Genomic DNA, 18,805 nt, shown 5'->3' on the forward strand with positions numbered 1-18,805 from the left:
TGAAGGGCACCAGAGGGACCCCAGAAGATGCTGCGGACGGCAGAGTGAGGTGCAGAAAGAATGAAGAGGCGCACACCTAGGACCGTTGGTGGCACAGTGCCCTCTGTCAGGCTGAACCAGCTTGGGGTGCAGTTTGAGGGCACCCTAGAGATCACACACAACTGAGCCTTGGCTTTAGGGGTGTCTCAAGAGAAAGATAAAAAGGTGATGGTTGGGGAGAGGTATTATTTCTCTTTCACCCCAGGAAATGCACATAGCTCACTCCTTTGCTGGCTTCAGTCCAAAGGTTTTCTGAATGAATGAAGCTTTCATCATTTGTTTTTCAAATGAAATGATTACAAATATTTTTAATTTAATTTTTTGCAAGATAGAGGAGGATGGAGAAAAAAGAGATAGGACATTAGGAAAGAGAGAGAGAGAGACAGAGAGAGAGAGAGAGAGAGAGAGAGGGAGAGAAAGAGAGAGAGAGAGAGCACATGGACACACCAGGGCCTTTTGCAGCTGCTTTATGTAGGTACTAGCGAGTTGAACCCTGGGTTGGCAGGTTTTGTGAACAGGCTCCTTTAATCACTGAGCCATCTTTCAAGCTCCATGAATAAAGCTTTTATTCAAAAAAGCTCCCATTTAAAAACCCTTTCCCTTTCCCATCACTTACCAATCTTCCCTATCTATTTCCTCCCTCACCATTTGCTTGCATCTGACATACTCTGAATTATTCCTGTTTGTCTCATCCACTTGTTTACCACTAGAGCACAAAGACTCTGGTTTATTTTGTTCACTTTTGTGTCCCAGTGCCTAGAAGGGCAGGAAGCACATGTCAAGACCTCTCTCATATTTGGTGTGTGAATGAATGAGTGAGCCAGTGGATAAATGGCAAGTTTCCCTCACCACTCAGGGCCTGGTTTCCATGCTGAGGTTCTGAGGCAGTCATCTAACTTGGCTCAGTGTGTAGTCTTCCCAGATTAGCAGGCCATTGCAATGTTGTCAAAGACCCATGCAAGAGGAGCATGCTCATCCTAGCTGCCTGGCATGCTGTGTTCAGATGCTTAGTCACCCTCCTTGGCTAAGCTGCCCAGCAGCATTTTCCCTCATCCTCATGGTCCTACAATCAATTCAGTCAACAGCCCAAGCTTCACTTTATTTTATCAAGTGTTATTCACAGGGGGTCTCACAACCTTGAACTCCAGAAATTCTTCACAGAAGATCCTTGGACACACTTACAAATCTAGTCCACAGCTGCCAGGGAAGGCATTTTGCATATCAAGGAGATGGGGAAGGTGCTGACCACCAATGCCAAGATGAGAAAGGCTCTTGTTGGCCTTATGATTGCATAACTTAGAAAATTTGGTGATTTTTCCAAAGAATGAAAATTAGTGCTTTGATATCTCCATCTATGAAAAGTTTCACATGGTATGTCTCTTACAAAAAAAGTGCCCTGGGCTGGAGAGATGGCTTAGCGGTTAAGCGCTTGCCTGTGAAGCCTAAGGACCCCGGTTCGAGGCTCGGTTCCCTAGGTCCCACTTTAGCCAGATGCACAAGGGGGCACACATGTCTGGAGTTCGTTTGCAGAGGCTGGAAGCCCTGGCATGCCCATTCTCTCTCTCTCCCTCTATCTGTCTTTCTCTCTGTGTCTGTCGCTCTCAAATAAATAAAAAAATTTTAAAAAAAAAGTGCCTCAGTGAACAAATATATTAATGAGTAGATCAGTTCAAACACAAGCCTTCCTGCTATACCTAAACCAGCCAAGGCTGTTGGCCATCTACCTACCTGGCAGATCCCTGGACAGCATACATTATTAATGACCTCTAAATGAGTACTTCATGTGTCTATCTTTTAGAAAACCAGTCCCTTCACACTGAGGTTCACCCTTATCTTCACTAGTCTTTGTTGGTTTTGCCTGATCACATGGTTCTCAAGCTACCTTCTACATAAATGCTTACCAGGAAGAGGGTCAAAAGATAAAACAACCCATGGGCCTCATTTGGATCATGTTGCAGTTTCCTTCTTGTTGTTGCGACAAACATGTGGCCAGAAACAGCTTAAGGGAGAAAAGAGTTTATTTCAGGTTAACAAATACCAGGGGAACCTTCATCATGGCAGAAGAAGCTGGCCTACTTTAGCATACATCCGAGAGAGAGAAAGAGAGAGAGAGAGAGGGAGGGAGGGAGGGAGAGAGGGAGGGAGAGAAAGAGAGAGAGAGAGAGACAGAGAGAGGACAGCCAGCACCAGAAAAGATCTGAATACATACCACCTACCACCCAGGGCTGCACTCAGGATCTGCCCCCAGTGACACACTGTTTCTAGCAGGTACAGCCTGCTGGACACTAAGTAGGAAACTATCAAAAATTCCTGAGGCTATGGGGTCATTGACATTGTAACTGCCACATTCTTCCCCTGACACCCATAGTCACATGATCATCTCACAATGCAGAATGCACTCAGTCCAAATTCACATGTCCCATGGTCTTTATCAACTTAAACACTGTTCAAAAGTCCAAAGATTCATCTAAGATTCAAGGCTGTCTCTTGTATGTGATCCTGGTAAAAGCAAAACATAGTGTTACAGTCAGTTTGCATTGCTGGCAGAAATCACCTAACCAAGAGCAGCTTGTGGGGAAAAAAAAGGTTTATTTGGTCTTATAGACTTGAGGAGAAGTTCCATGATGGAGGGGGAAATGATGGTATGAGCAGAGGGTGGACATCATCCCCTGGCTAACATGAGGTGGACAATAGCAACAGGCCAGTGTGCTAAACACTGGCAAGTGGACACTTTCTATAATACCCATAAGCCCAGCCCCAATAATACACTGCTTCTAGAAGGCTTTAATTCCCAAATCTCCATCAGCTGGGAACCTAGCATTCAGAACACCTAAATTTATGGGGCACTTGAATCAAACCACCACACACAGTTACTTGCTTCAAACACAAGGCCACAGAGTGACATTCCCATTGCACAAAGAAGGCATAACAAGGAGAGACTGGAACAATGCAAAATAAATAACCAGCAGACAAACATCAAATATGTGCAGTTCCAAGTCCAACATTTATAACCAGTTTCAAAATCTATGGGTTCCAATTCCACCCCTCCAGTTGGGCAGCTTACAGGTTGGAGACAAGTCCTTCCCAACCTGGCAGCTCTACTTGGCTGATATCTCATAGTTCTAGCATCCTAAACTCCTTAGATCTCCATCACAACCCATGACTCATCTTCAAAGCTCCATACAATGGCCTTGCTGGGATACAGGGATTTCAACCATGTTTCACATCACTGCGTCACAGTGGCTCCTGGAACCATGTGAACTTCATGACCCCCTTCCTTGCATTTTTTCATGCTTCCAAAACCAGTACCAAATTTGTAAATCCAGAGGGAAAAGAAGCTTGACCTTGAAGAGCAGCATACAACTTTACTAATCTTCCTTCAAACCCCTCCTTTAAAAAGACATTGCACCCTTTCTAGCTAGGTTCTTCCATGGGCTTGTTTTTACCCTCAGGGCATATTTATCTTTGCCACAGTGAGAAACAGTTGGACCACCTTTAATTTGTCTCCAACTTGAGTGAGTTTTTTCCCTGTGACATGGTGTATATTTTTCTTTCTGTGCTTTTTGCAAAGTACACTAGTCCAATTACTTTTAAAATTAACTTCACTCACATTCTCAGGATATGGGCAGAACATAGCCAGCTTTTCTTCCAGAAGCCCAGTTCCAACAAAGTTCTCTCCTTTCCTTTGAAAGTTTATAAGCCAAGCCTTTACAGTCCACAATTATCTCTACATTTAGCATTTTCAAATCTCACTAGAATAGCCCATAAAGCTCTGGTTACAATAATGCAAGGCTTCTCCAGTTCAAAGCATCAACTCCTTCCATAGGCCTCCTGCAAACACATTCCAAACATCAAAAACACCTGGTCAGATTTATTGCATCAACAATCTCACTTCTTGGTACCAATTTTCTTCTGAACTTACCCTCTTGTTTTTGGGACAAATTCTTGACCAGAAATAGCTTATTGGGGGGAATGAGTTTATCTCAGGCTTACAGATTCTAGGGGAAGCTTCATCAGGTCAGAGAAAACTGGCTAACTTCATCATACATCCACAAAAGAGAGAGAGAATATAGCCAGTACCAGCAAGTACTGAACACATATCTAGAGCTGGACTTAAGATCTACACCAGTGACACATCTCCTCTAGCAGGTGCAGCCTGCTAGCCTGAGGCTATGGGACCATTTACATTCGAAGCACTACAGATCCCAATTCATACAAAGTTAAAATTTATGAGACAGTCAGAGTGATTGGTATACTTCTTAGCTGATAAAGAAAAATGTTATCTATTTCATTAAGTACAGTAATGGTATTGTGGCTTCTACATTCTTTTTATCATTCAGTCATTCAGTAATATGGAAACATTTGTGGGTGACATGTAGAATGTTTGAGATCAGCTTCACAATAATTGACAGCACAGAGTTTATGGGAATACAAATGGAATAACTGGTCATGGCAATAATTGAACTTGGCGGGTGAGTATCTTTGCAGGCACGTCATACCATTCTCTCCAGTTTTACCTGTGTTAAAATTTTCCCACGTAAGATGTTAAAACAGTAACAAAAATGGAACTATCTGGGGAACTACTTTTAAAAAACATATCAGGTATGTTAGCTCCATCCTGAATAATTCTGAATTATTTTGAATGGAGCTAATATTTAATGCCAGTTATGTCCTTGAAACTACCCAGAGAATTGTAATATGTAATCCAGGGTGAAGGAAAGAGAATCACAAACACATGTGAATGTGTCTGTGCACACAAACATAAACACACATGCATGCACATTCACACACACACACACACACACACACACACGTAAAACAGTCATAGCAATACACAGTTGTAAATGTTCTAAACAATATAATAAGAATTTACATTTTAAAAATGTACATGTAGGTATTTTTGACATTTGTAAAGTTTCATTCCAAACTAACAGCTTATTTTTATTTTTATTTATTTATTTTTGTTTTTTGGAGGTAGGGTCTCACACTAGTCCAGGCTGACCTGGAATTCACTCTGTCGTCTCAGGGTGGCCTTGAACTCACGGAGATCCTCCTACCTCTGCCTCCCTAGTGCTGGGATTAAAGGTGTGCGCCACCACGCCTGGCCAAACTAATAGTGTTACTGGCAGCGGAACTATGTGAGAAATTTTTATTTTCTACTTGATATTTTATAGTGTTTTATTGCTTGTTTAAGATAACATCTTATTATGTACCCCAGGCTAGGCTTTACCTTCCAACCCTCCTGCTTCATATTCCTGAGTGCTGGGAGTCCAGGTCTGGGCTAGCACTCCTGGCTTGGCATATTTTTATTGTATTGTTTAGAACATTTACAAGTGTCTATCATTATGACTTTTTTATGTATGCATGTGTGAAGGTCCACATGTGTTTGTGTGTGTGTGTGTGCGTGCATTCACATGTGTGTACATGCATGTAGAGGCCAGAGGACAACCTCGGATGCCATCTTCTTGACACACATCCATGTATTTTGAGACATGGTCTCTTATTGGCTTAGAGCTCACCAGTTAAGCTAAGACTGGCTAGCTAGCAAGCTCTAGGTATCCCTCTCTTTCTCCCTCTCCAGCCCTGGGATTACAAATGTGTGGCGCCATGCTTGACATTTTTACATGAATATTGGGAATTGAAATAGGTCCTCATGCTTGCGAGGCAAGCACTTTACTGACTGGGCTACTCCTCCAACCCCTTGTTATGAGTTTTAAAGAGAAAATATTTACACCTGAGAACATTTCAAAAGCCAAATGGGGTGCACTTCCAGGTAGTGAGCTTCCTGCCACAGGGACGTCCAAGCGGGTGTTTGAGCATAAGGAGGCAGGGCTATTTGTAGGAAGCAGGGCTGTGTAAAGGGCATGCTGGGATTGGGCCAGGGGCTCACCCCTGGACTCTGGGAAGAGATCCATCTCTGCAAAGATCTTAACTGGTGCCTGGGAAGCCTGCAGTGTCTTCTGTTTGATTCCCTGCCCTGTCACATGTGCTAGCTGTTCTAGCTTCATCCCATGCAGTCACCCCTGGGGCTGAGGCTGGCCTAACATCTTTTCTTGTATCCAGGGGATGCTTCCAAGTAGTGAGCATTGCTGCCAGGCAGTGAGCTATAATACCCCACTCTTAACAGGTAGAAGAGAGTGCGCAGTAAACACTCAATGTCCACCATCTGCTATGATTGAGGGCTCTAATTCCTCTGCTGCCTCCTGCAGGACAGCCATGGCACTGTTCTGGATGCCCCTGCTGCTAGTGGCCGTTTGTGGCTCAACAAAGGTGGACTCCAGCATTTCCAACATCAACATTGCCCGGTATGTGTACATCCCGGAGGAAGGGAACCTGATGGTGTTGACTCCTGTTGGCCTGACACAGGAGCTCAACCAAACACGCTTCCTGATGGTGCTTTTCCGTGAGTATTCTATTCCTGAAGAAATGAGGGGTGATTCAGGTCTGCTTGTTCCTAGGGGGCAGAGGAGTTGCATATATTGCCAAATGCATACAAAACATTGTTAATTTAAAATACATTTTCTAAAATACTTACACATTGTAGTATATACATTATATAAAACATAAAAGCATATATTTAAAACACATGATATTACAAATTATATTTATATATACCTAACACACATACATGTAGAATTATCCTGTTTCCCAATGGAAATATCAAGGGACAGGAATATTAAACCAATTGCCAATGATAGGCTGCCATTCTAATCTTGGATTTGTGTTATAGTTTGAAAGGTAATGCCTTCTGCTCTCCATGGACTCATGTGTTCCAAGATGTCTTGCTATTCTCCTATTCCTCCGCTTTGTAATGGGAACAATTACTCTGTGAATTGTTTGTTGGAACTACTAACTCTCTTTAAGCTTAACAGGGATTCACAACTAAGAGTAAGAGTCTCAGATGACACTTTGAACATGGTCTTTACTTTTTAAAAAATATTTTAAAAAATTTATTTGTGAGGAGGGAGAGGTAGGGAGGGAGGATGGAGAGAAAGAGAGAGTGTGTGCATGGGCCCTTGTTGCTGCAAACTCCAGATGTATGTGCCACTTTGTGCATCTGGCTTTCTGTGGGAACTGAGGGAATAGAAACCAGACCATCAGGCTTTGTATACAAGTTCTTTAAGCACTGAGGCATTGCTCTAGATTTGAACTTGGATTTTAGAGTAGTACTGGAGCTGGTAAGAACTTGGGATTTTGGAGATGGAACTGAATGCAGTTTTCATTGTGAGATGGCCACCACTGATAGGTGGCCAGGGGTGGGATGATATGTGAATATAATATGTCCCCACAGGCCCATGTGCTATATACCTGGTCTCCATTGGTAGTGCTATTTGGGGAATTGTGGAAACTTTAAGAGGTGGGACCTCATTGGAGGGAGTTATTGAAAGTGCTTTGAAGATTATGCCTGACCTCTGGACACCGTCTCACCCTCTACTTCCTGTCTACAATGAGGTGAAAACATTCTTCAACCATACTCACCACCATCATGTTCTGCCCAAGCACATGGGGCCAAGTGACCATGGTTTGAGCCTCTGAAGAGTGAGCAAAGTGAAGTCTGTGAGCAAAGTGAATGTTTTCTCCCTTATGTTGTTTATAAACTGTTTGTGTCAATCACACAAAAAATAATGGACAAGGATTGGGAGATGGCTTAGTGGTTAAATCACTTGCTTACAAAGCCTGATAGCTCAGGTTCAATTCCTTAGTCCCCATATAAAGCTAGATGCAATCTGTAGTTTGTTTGCTATAAGTAGAGATAGATGAGCTATTCTGGTGAGACTTAAAAAATTGAAAATGGGCTGGAGAGATGGCTTAACGGTTAAGCGCTTGCCTGTGAAGCCTAAGGACCCTGGTTCGAGGCTCGATTTCCCAGGACCCATGTTAGCCAGATGCGCAATGGGGCACATGAGTCTGGAGTTCGTTTGCATTGGCTGGAGGCCCTGGCACACCCATTCTCTCTCTCTCTCTGTCTCTCTCAAATAAATAAATAAAAATTAAAAGATAATTCAAAATTCAGTGAGAACTGTGGACTATGGAGGCTTGGCTTATAAACTTTTAAAGGAGAAAAAGAGAACTTTGTTGGAACTGGCTGTTTGGTAAAGACTACCTGTGTTCTTCTGCCTGTGCCCAGAGAGTCTTATAAGGTTGAATTTTAAAGTAATGGGCTGATATGCTTGGCATAAGGTACAGAACAAAGGATATGAAAGCTGTATGATTTATCATAGGAAAAATTCAAGCAAGTTTGAAGTTACTGACAGGAAGCTTCAATTGTTAAGCTAATTACCACTATTAAAGGTGGGCCAACTGTTTTGTACTAAAATAATAGAAATGATGCCTGAGGATGAAATTCACCCGTGGAAGGCTCATATGCATCAGAATACAAATTATTTTTCAAGGAGGATGCTTGATGGAGGAATTCTAAAGATGTAATCTTCTCTTCAATGTCAAAGTCTATTTCCCACTCAACTTATAAATTTGACTATGCCTCACACCTGGTGCTGGTTTTGGAAGCATGAAAAATTCAGGGAAGCAGGTCATAAAGTATAACATGATTTTAGTTTTGGAAATGGCTCCTGGGCAAAGTGAAGCCGGGTTAAAATCCCTGTGTGGAGACCCAGCAATGACATTGTATGAAGATGAACTGGCTCCAGGGGCTGCAGAGATGAAACATGGGGAACAGGGTTGAAATCCCTGTATTTGAGGACATGTAAGGTCATTGTATGAAGCTATGAAGATGAACCATGGTTCACGGTGTAGACCTGAAGATGTTTTGCATATGCCAGGACTGTAGGACAGCTGCCAGGGAGAGCTTCTGGCTCAGATGGAATTTTCCTCAGGCTACTCAGCCCAGCCAGAATGGTGGAATTGGAATCCAGCTACTTTCATTACTGGTTATGGCTGTTAGACATGAACTGCAGACATTTGCAGTTTGCTTACTGGTTATTGATTTTGCATTGGCCCAGGAAATGTTTACTCTGTGTCATTATGTGTTGAAGTATATAACTTGTGTTTTGATCTTACAGGGATCACAATTAAGAGACAGTCTTAAGTCCCAGATGAGAGGTAGGACTTTTGAACATTGTTAATGTTGGTAAAGACTATGAGAACCTTTGAAGTTGGTCTGAGTGCAATTTTCACTGTGAGATAGTCATGAGTCTGGGGGCCAAGGGCACAATGTGGTAGTTTGAATATAAATGCCTCAGAGCTTTTTTGGGTTAAGGTCAAGTTTCATACTTATGTCTCCAGCAGCCTGCTAGAGGATGTGTCACTGGGGAAAATTTTTGAGTTCTCGTAACTCAGTTCCCAGGTGGTTTGAGAGATGGTTTGAGCTCTGGCTGCTTGTGTTTACTGGCTGTTTGGTGGTTTCTCTCTGCTATGCATCCGTGGAAGTGATCCAACTTCTTTCACTATGATGGAACTCCCCCTGAATTCTGTAAGCTGAAATAAACCCTTTCCTCCCATAAGCTGCTTCTGTGTGTTTGTCTCAGCAACAAGAAAATAACTGCAATATCCACTGTCATACACCCCTCGTCCCTGGTTCTACATTGACAACAACCACTTTGAATACTCCCCTCCACACCAGCAGAGATTTGTGTGGTGTAAAGACACATTCCATTTCCAACACTGATTCCTACCAATTAAACAATTTAATTCAAAGCAAGTCCTTGAGAACTGGCAGGCCTGCTCAGTGACCTTTGGAAATCATTTGAGGGAAACATTACAATGTATGTATGTGTGTGCTGTGCATGCATGTATTTGTGTTTGTATGTGTAGCCTCATGTGAATTTGGGGGTGCCCATGTGTGCCTGTGCAGAGGTTGATGTCAGGAACCCTTGTCTCTTGCTCTCCATGTTATTATTTCAGACAGGATCTCTCACTGAACCTAGAACTCACCAACTCAGCTAGACAATCTAGCCTGTGAGCCCTCATAGATTCCCTGTCTCTGTCCAGCACTGAGATTTCAGGTGCTCACAATCATGCCCAGCGTTTTACATAGATACTGGAAATCTAAACTCAGGTCCTCATGCTTGTGTGGCAGACACTTTACCACTGAAGCATTTCCATCACCTAGGTTTTGCATATGTGTATGTGGTGTGCTTGTATGTACACATGTTATTTATATATATATATATATATATATATATATATATATATATATATATATATATACATGTTTTATATATATATATATATATATATAGTGTGTGAGCACATATGTGTGCAAGCATTTGGACTCCAGAGGTCAAGGTTGGATATCTTCCTCAGTTGGTTTCCAACTTAATTTTTGAGATATGGTCTTGAACTGAACCTAGAGCTCACTGATTCATCTGGATTAGCTAGCCAGCAAGCCCTAGCTTGGTTCCTCCTGTCTCTGCCTCTAAGCATAGGCATTACAGGTGTGCATCACTATATTCAGCTTTTAACATGGGTTCTGGGAATCCAAACTCTGGTTTTCATACTAGCATGGCAAACATTCTCCCCACTGAGTCATCTCCTCATCCCTGTAATGGGCTTTTCAAAATTTTGGGGGGCACCTATGTGTGGAGGCCAGAGTTTGATGTTAAGTGTCTTCCTCAATCATCGTGCACCTTGTTTCCTGAGGCAGAGTCTCTCACTTGAACACAGAGCACCCCAGTTTGGCTAATCTAGCTAACCATTTTTCCCTAGGGATTCCATATGCCCTGCTTCTTGAATGCTAGAGTTACAGGTCATCCACCCTGCCTGCAAGCATCTACCTCTGAACTCAGGTCCTCATCCTCACGTTTAAACAGCTAGTGCTTTACCCATTAAGCCACATCCCCAGCCCCTAAAGTGCCTTTTCTGGGTATGTGTATATGTGTTTGAGGGTGTGCATGTGTGTGTGGGTGTGTGAATTCCAGTATATAACCTTGAGTATCATTCTCAGGAATGCTGACCATCTCCAGCTTAAGACAGGCTTTCTTATTGGGCTGGAGCTTACCAATTAGGCTAGACTGGCAGGTCAGTGAACCTTATAAGTTCTCCTGTCTTTGCTTCTGCAGTGATAGAATCACAAGCATGTGCCACCATGCTAAGCACTTTATTCTTTTTTTTTTTTTTTTTTTCGAGGTAGGATCTCACTCTAGCTCAGGCTGACCTGGAATTCACTCTGTAGTCTCAGGGTGGCCTCAAACTCATGGCAATCCTCCTACCTCTGCCTCCCAAGCATTGGGATTAAAGGCGTGCGCCAGCTTTAAGTACTTTATTCTTTATGTGGGTTCTGGGGATTGAACTCAGGTCCTCATGCTTGTAAAGCAAATACTTTACTGACTGCTCTATTTCTCTAGCCCAAGTAAGAATGTTTATTTTACAAAAAATTTACAGGGCTTGTCTTAGCAACTATGAAATCCCTAACTGTTGTCCAGCTTCTCTCTTTTTGGATTGTGGTGGTGGTGGTAATGAAGGTGGCAGTGGTGGTGATGGAGGTGGTGGTGGTGGTAGTGATGATGGAGGTAGTGGTGGTGGTGATGGTGATGGTGTTGGTATTGAAGGTGATGTTGGTGATGATGTAGGTGGTGGTGGTGATGATGGAGATGGTGGTAATGGAGGTGGTGTTGATGGAGGTGGTGATGGTGATGGAGGTGGTGGTGGTGGAGGTGATGGTGGTAGTAATGGAGGTGGTGGTGATGATGTAGGTGGTGGTGGTGATGTAGGTGGTGGTGGTGGTGATAGAGGTTACAGTGGTGATGATGTAGGTGGTGCTGATGACCATGTTGATGACAGTGTTGGTGAGGATACTTGTCATGGCCTTAACCATAGCCATGATGATGGTAATGGCCATTCATCAAGTACTTGCATTCCATTATACTCATTATCCTTGTCCTTGTCTGACTTATGAAGCAAACAAGTCTCCAAACCATTACAGTCACACAACTAGCAAAAGGAAAAGCTTGGATTTAAAACCAGGTCTATCACCAAAACTGGTCCTCAATCTACTCTATAGCCCTGTATTTATTTTATTTTTGGAAGAGCTACTTGTGTACTTAGTACCTAGTTAAATTTTCAGTTAATGTTTGTTATGTCCTAGACACATGCCTAGGGCTGAGGATATTATGATTAAGAAGAGATGGACAGCCTTGCCATCTTGGAACTTGAACTTACATGTTGGAGAGGGTAGGTAAATGATGAATAGACACATAAATGGAATATGTGGTCTATCTTATGTTCAAAAGTACTATAGAGTACAAAAAAGAGAAATTCAAATGTGAAGAGTTGATAAAGGTAGGAACACAGTGTCTACCTTCCCTCTATTTCAGACACACCAGGGCTCTGAGCTGTGAGTGGAGCCTCAGTGTTTTACTATTTGGGTGGTCTTTTTCTTGCTCTGAACTTGCTCATTTAGAAAGTCAGCAACCCTGGGCCCAGAAGGTCCAGTTCCACAGGGAATCTGGGAAAGGTCACAGCAAAGCCACCAGCAACAAGCCAATGCGAAGGATGGGGAATTATGGTGGCATTCTGGCCGATTTCCTCCTTTCTGACAGATCTTTGTCTGTCCTGTTTGTCCACTGTGTCTGACAAAAACCTATACACTGTTTTCAGACAAAGAATGCATTTTGCTGTGGTTTTGCTTAAATCCCTCCCTAGGCTAGATTGGCATGACACCTATGCAGCCATCTTACCGGAAAGACCTCTGTCTCTTTTACATGTGCATGTGTGTGGAAATGAAATCAGGTTTTCATACTTATGTACTTGTGTGACAAGCACTTTACCCACAGATCCAGCTTTCTGAAACCTCCTTAGCAGTGACCACAAGCAAAACTGGAGCCAAGAAGGCAAAAAAACAAAAAACAAAAAACAAAAAAAAAAAACACCCCAGCAAACTACCACAGAAAGTGAGTAGGGAGAAGAGAAGCTGATTAGTCTGTCTTCATATTGCATTTTTCAGATGACCCATCCTCGAAGCAGTCCAGGAACCTGGCTAAGGAGCTTGGGAAAGCTGTGGAGATCATGGGTAAGGGCAAGAATGGACTGGGCTTTGGCAAGGTGGACATCACCGTGGAGAAGGAACTTAAGCAGGAGTTTGACATTAAGAAGGCCCCGGATTTGAAGCTGTTCTTTGAGGGCAATAGGTCGGAGCCCATCAGCTGCGAAGGTAATGGTTGAATTGATTTCATGCTAATGGGAGGCCTCTTTGCCTGTAGGTGGTAGAGGGGAGGGGCCACAATCCACATGACCTGTCAGGGATTCAGGCTCTTTCCAACTTGTGGCTCCATTTTCCTTAGGGCCTGTTGTAGCTACCTTTTAGTTGCTGGGACAAAGCACCCAACCAAAACGAGCTGATGGGAGGAAAGTTGTTTATTTTGGCTTACAGTCTTGATGATGGGAGAGCAAAGGTGGTAGAGAAGAGGCTGGACATCACCTCTGCCAATGTCAGGTGGACAACAGCATCAGGAGAGTGAACCAACCTCTAGCACAGGGGCACTGACTATAACACCCCTATGCCCCCCACAAAACACACTTCCTCCAGCAAGGCTCCACCTCCAAAACTGCCATCAACTGGGAACCAAGCATTCAAAACAAGTCTGCGGAAGACACCTAATTCAAACCACCACAGGGCCTTTAGAGTCTTAGAGCTCTGCCCTCAATGTCCAGGTAGCAGTGAGGTGGGGGGTGGTCACCATGAGTGGTGTGGTGCATGGCTGGGAAGTGGCTAAAGTACTTCTCTATGAATCCATGGACCAGAATCTGATACCCCACTCAACTGCAAGAAAGGCTGAGAAATGTGGTTCAGCTCTGTCCACCAGGAAGATGAGATTCAGTGAGTTTGGCTTCCTCTACCATAGCTTCCTCCTCAGGTAAAGGGCTCCAGACATTCCACAAGGTGCAGAGTGGGGCACATGGCCCATAAACTACCAATGCAGAAATTCAGTTTCTAATTTTACTCCTTGCCTCTAGTCTTCCACTTTTGAGTGATTTCATGTTCCAGGCCATAGAGGTACTGGTGGGCCAAAAGGGAGGCACATGCCCCATAAACTACCAAAGCAGAAATTCAGTTTCTAATTTTACTCCTTGCCCCTAGTCTTCCCATTTGTGATCTGCAGGATGCTTTAGCCCATCATAATCCTCTTCATTTATTTGTTGGTTCGTCCACTCATTTATATGACACCACTTGGTAATGGCTTACCATATGTCATATTTTATCTTGAGGTTGAAGATGTTTGGAGAATTATGCACCTTGGAGTGTGAGGTGGTTGATTCTAACTTATAAGATTGTGCATATGAATGTATAAATGGACTCAATGAGTGGGCGAATAAATAAATTGCTGGGTGCAGAGATGCATGTAGCGCTGGATGGTTGTAACACTACTGATGAACAGAACAAGTCCTAGCACAGCTCCTACTATGACAGAGAATGTTTTGTTAGGTATTTGTCGAATGACTGAGATACTGGAAATGGACTATTTCTTAGGGTCTGTGAAAGTTTCTTCTTAGCAGTGCACACAAGAAAATTCCAGGAGCTGAACAGGCCATGTTTCCCCAGCCCATCTCAGGAGATGGGAAGAGGGGGCTTATAAGCCCTATGAAATGTTGCCAAGGGATGGAGGAGAGCCTCCACATCCTGGGCATGGAGAATGCACTGCAGTTCTCAGATTGGACACAAGAGAGCATGAGAAGCACACAGGACAGGCTGGTCTGGGAAGGTGCTGTACACTCTGTACACCAAGAATCACAGTTACGTAAGAGCCTTGACCCAGCTTCCTTAACAGCAGGCCCGAGGGAGGGAGGAAGGGGCAAAGAGGGGATGTGTGGCCAGAGATGGGGATGTCTCCTAGGAATAATGAGGAATGATTCTCAACAATGGGAGCCACACAGTCTCTAAGCAAGAAGCCCTTTCCAATGGCATCGGGGAGGGCTGTGAATAAATGACAAGTCTCAGGCTCCTTGGCCCAGGTCCAGCTGCTCATGGGGTAGAATAAGTGCTGGCTTGAACAACAGGTGAGTCCATCAGGAGGCAACAAGGTGATCAGGCAGAGAAATTTCCCAAGGTCTTCTGAGGTCCCTTGGTGGTGTCTATGAGCATCTGGGACCTCCTCTGCCATGCAAGAGGCTCATCATCTCCTCCAGAAAGTCTGTGCTGACTGCCCCAGGCATGAAGTCTGCCCTACATGTGTGGTCCACAGTGCTTATGTTTCTCCCATCAAGATCCTACTTCACAGGACTGTACTTGCTACTTTACATTGGGTAGAGACTGATTCTTCCTGCATCCCTAGAGCCCCCTGCATCTATATTCTCTTGCCTGCCTCAAAAGCAAGTCACTTCTTACCAAACCTCAGTTTCATCATCTGTAAGATGGGGGCTTGTGAAAACTGCCTGCTATGGCTGCGGAGAAGATGAGACTGCACTTGCAAGGCACAGGGACTGACACATTCCTGCAGCATGATCAGTTCTCCCACATGTCTCACATTTCACAGAAAGCCCAGGATTGGAGGTACTTGCAAAGACAGAACAACAGAGGCACAGAAAGGTAGCACAACTTTGTCAAAGCACCTCACCTGGTAAGCAGTGAGGTTTAAAAAAAATTCTAGGGCTGGAGACATGGCTTAGTGGTTAAGCACTTGCCTGTGAAGCCTAAGGACCCTGGTTCAAGGCTCGATACCCCAGGACCCACATCAGCCAGATGCACAAGGAGGCGTACACATCTGGAGTTTGTTCACAGTGACTGGAGGCCCTCGAAAACTCATTCTCTCTCTCTCTCTCTCTCTCTCTCTCTCTCTGTCTCTGTCTTTCTCTCTCGCTGCCTCTTCTCTCTCTGTCTGTCGCTCTCAAATAAATAAAAATAACAAAAAAAATTTTAAAAATTCTACAAGGGGCTGCTTAATAAATAATTGGTCTTATGAGCCAGGAAATCTGTCACTGATGCTCATTTGCCACTCTCGTGTATAAACAGTCTTATGTCACTGTGTCTTCCAATAAAGATTTATGTATAAAATCAAATAGTGGGCCAGATTTGGCCCACTAGATATAGGATGTTGAGCTCTTCTCTATATTGTGCACATTATAATTATTGTTTTTTGAGGCAGGGTCTCTCATTACCTGGCTAGCAAGTCCCAAAGATCTTCCTGTTTCTGCCTTCAGGTGCTGGGACTCTAGGTACAAACCACCATGATTGGCTTTTACATGGATGTTAGAGATTTGAACCCAAGTCCTCATGCTTTTACAGTAAGCACTTCACCCATTGAGTCATCTCCTCAGCCTCAAACTATTAATTTCTTAACCCTGTCTAAGTTCTTGAAACAATTATGTTCATAGTAGTTTTTAAGTTTGAATGGGGTGGAATTTGAGGCTCCTCTGAAGGCAGGCATGGACACAAGGCCAACCCAAAACTTCCACTGAGTTTGCCTGTCTCCCCCTTCTTCAATGTTATTACCAAGCAGAGACACAGTCAGATACCAGGATGAGGTCAGAGCTGGGACTTGAGGTTCCTGGATTTTAGGACAGACTTTGACTATAGAACTTGAACAAGCCTGATATGTGGACTTGCAATTTTTCTTTTTCTAGACAGTGAATAATGTGCATGTTTCCTACTTCACAGGGCTCCTCTGAGCTCAGAGAGGTGACAATACTTTGTACACTTCCTGCAATGTGACTTCTATGAGTCTCTTTCAAGGAGGTAGTGGGATTTAGTCCTGGGTCAAAACCTAGTCCTGCCCTACTCTAATTTCCAAGGACTGATGGTGAGAGAGTTGGCCTTGTCCACCTCCCTGGAGACAGGAGACTCAGACTGCCTCTAGGGCCTCTATTAATGATGCATTCACAGTGTGTGCCTGGAAATATGCAGCCAAGCTGTGGCCCCAGTCAATCATTAACACAGCTTTCACGCCTCAGTTGTCCCTGTGTCCTCTGGCTCAGAGTCAAGTGCCAGGGGAGGCATGGTGCCCAGCAAGGCCAATGCCTGAGCTTCAGGCACTCAGGAGTAAGCTGTCAGTCAAATTCTTAAGTATCTCAGTTTCACAGGATCCCATACGTCCCAGAGAAGAAGCCCAGCTTTCCCAGTGGTTCGTTTCTTTCCTTTACTCATCCTAAAATGATTTGAGCACCTAGTATCTGCTGGCATTGCAGAACCACTGGGAGCTCACAATGAACAAGGTCATTCCTAAATCATAGTAGCAGTCTCAGAAGATGATAGACTTAATGAAAAAAGGTCATGAGATAGAGAATGGCTGGGGAAATGGGACTAGATGGGAAAGACTGATGTCCTGGGGTTTAAATTTATTTGGAGGTTTGTGTTTTGCTTGTTTGCATTTTTTCTACAGGGTGTCCCTGTGTAGCCCAGGTTGTTCTCAAACTCTGCCTCAGCCTCCCATGTGTTGAGATCACAAGCACGCACCTCTATGCCTTGCTTTACCATTGCTTTACGACATTCTTATTTGTATCTACTGAATCTGAGCACGAAACCCACTATGCTCAGACATTCTACTCCTGACCCACATGCCTCACAGGAGTCGGTCCATTGTGATCCTGGAGACATGTATGAGATTTCACTCACTCTGACCCCAAACTGGAAACACCCCTGTACTCTTCAACAGAACATATATAAGGAAATTGTAAAATTGTAAAATCCATGTTGTTCATGCTTGAAGATTAATGGATGAACATCACCATGTAACTCAGCACAGCATTCCATTTATAGGAAGTTTGGAGCATGCAAACAAATGTGCACTGTTAGAAGTTAGGATGGTGGCCACCCCTGGGTGAAGGGAGGGGAGGGTCAATGGAGCACAGTGGGGACTTCTGTAGGGGTGACAATGTCCCATTTTTACTTTCTCATTTGGATGATTGTTACAGGGATGTATCTATTTTTTTTTGTAAGAAGTAATGAAACTGTGCATTATAACTTGTATACCTTCCTGCAAGCACATATACTTAGTTATAAGGTTTCATGTGATGTGGTATGTGTGCAGGGTCACGTGTGTGCAGATGTGGGCAGATGCACATGCCCATGTGTGCTTGTGCATGTGGAAGCCAGAGTACAACCTTAGAAAATATTCCTGAGGCGGCCTGGAGTACACCAAGTAGGCTAGGCTGTCTGGCCAGCAAGCCCTAGGGGTCCTTCCATATCTGCACCTCTGTTGCTGAGATTACAGGTGCTTACCACCATGCCTGGCTTTTTATGTGGCTTTTGGACTGCGAACTCTGGCCCTTATACTTGAAAGCCAAGCTTTATATTGACTGAGCTATCACCCTACTGTAAGTTTTCTTTAAATGTTCTTAGAAATTGTAAACAACCGTACTGAAAGTAGAGCCCTTTGTAGTTGTCTTAGTAACTCAGGACATATTTATCAAGCCCTTTGAGATCATTTGTCCTGCTCTTGAATCCTTTACACTAGCTGTTTGCGTTACCTGGGAGGTTTTCCCTCTCCTTGCTGCCTCCTGCACATCTTTCAGTTTTCAGCTGCTACATCATCATGGCCCCAAGGAAGCCCTTCTTGACCTCACCATCTAGGTTTGTACTTTTGCTTCAGGCTCATAGAACTTTGCTCTCAAACACTTTCTTTGAGGGTGATTATGTACTTGCTTATGTAATTAGTTGAGGATTATCTTTTTCATCATAATGAGAGCTTCAAGACAGTGGTAAGATGTTTATTTTTCATCACATTCCCCAGGACTAAGCAGGACTATCATAATAGGAACTCAATGAACATTTGTCCAATAGATGAAGAAGTGAAGGAATAAGTGAGTGAATAAAGGTCTGTGGATGTATTCCAAAGCTGTTCACAACAAATGTTGCTTTACCTTAAAAAGTCATTGA

The 18,805-nt window shown here is 43.6% G+C and overlaps 1 protein-coding gene across 2 annotated transcripts in view; it reads left to right on the forward strand.

Moving 5' to 3' along the window:
• Nucleotides 1-6,255: 6,255 nt before the first annotated feature.
• The window catches only part of Pdilt (protein disulfide isomerase like, testis expressed), a 41,064-nt gene continuing 28,514 nt past the window's right edge, over nucleotides 6,256-18,805 (forward strand). For both annotated transcript variants that reach the window (XM_045144551.1, XM_045144552.1), the window contains exons 1-2: nucleotides 6,256-6,442; nucleotides 12,941-13,147. In XM_045144551.1, the coding sequence (XP_045000486.1) occupies nucleotides 6,256-6,442; nucleotides 12,941-13,147 (394 nt within the window). The remainder of the gene's footprint in view (nucleotides 6,443-12,940; nucleotides 13,148-18,805) is intronic.

The sequence above is a fragment of the Jaculus jaculus genome, chromosome 2, assembly GCF_020740685.1.
Source record: "Jaculus jaculus isolate mJacJac1 chromosome 2, mJacJac1.mat.Y.cur, whole genome shotgun sequence".
Lineage (NCBI taxonomy): Eukaryota > Metazoa > Chordata > Mammalia > Rodentia > Dipodidae > Jaculus > Jaculus jaculus.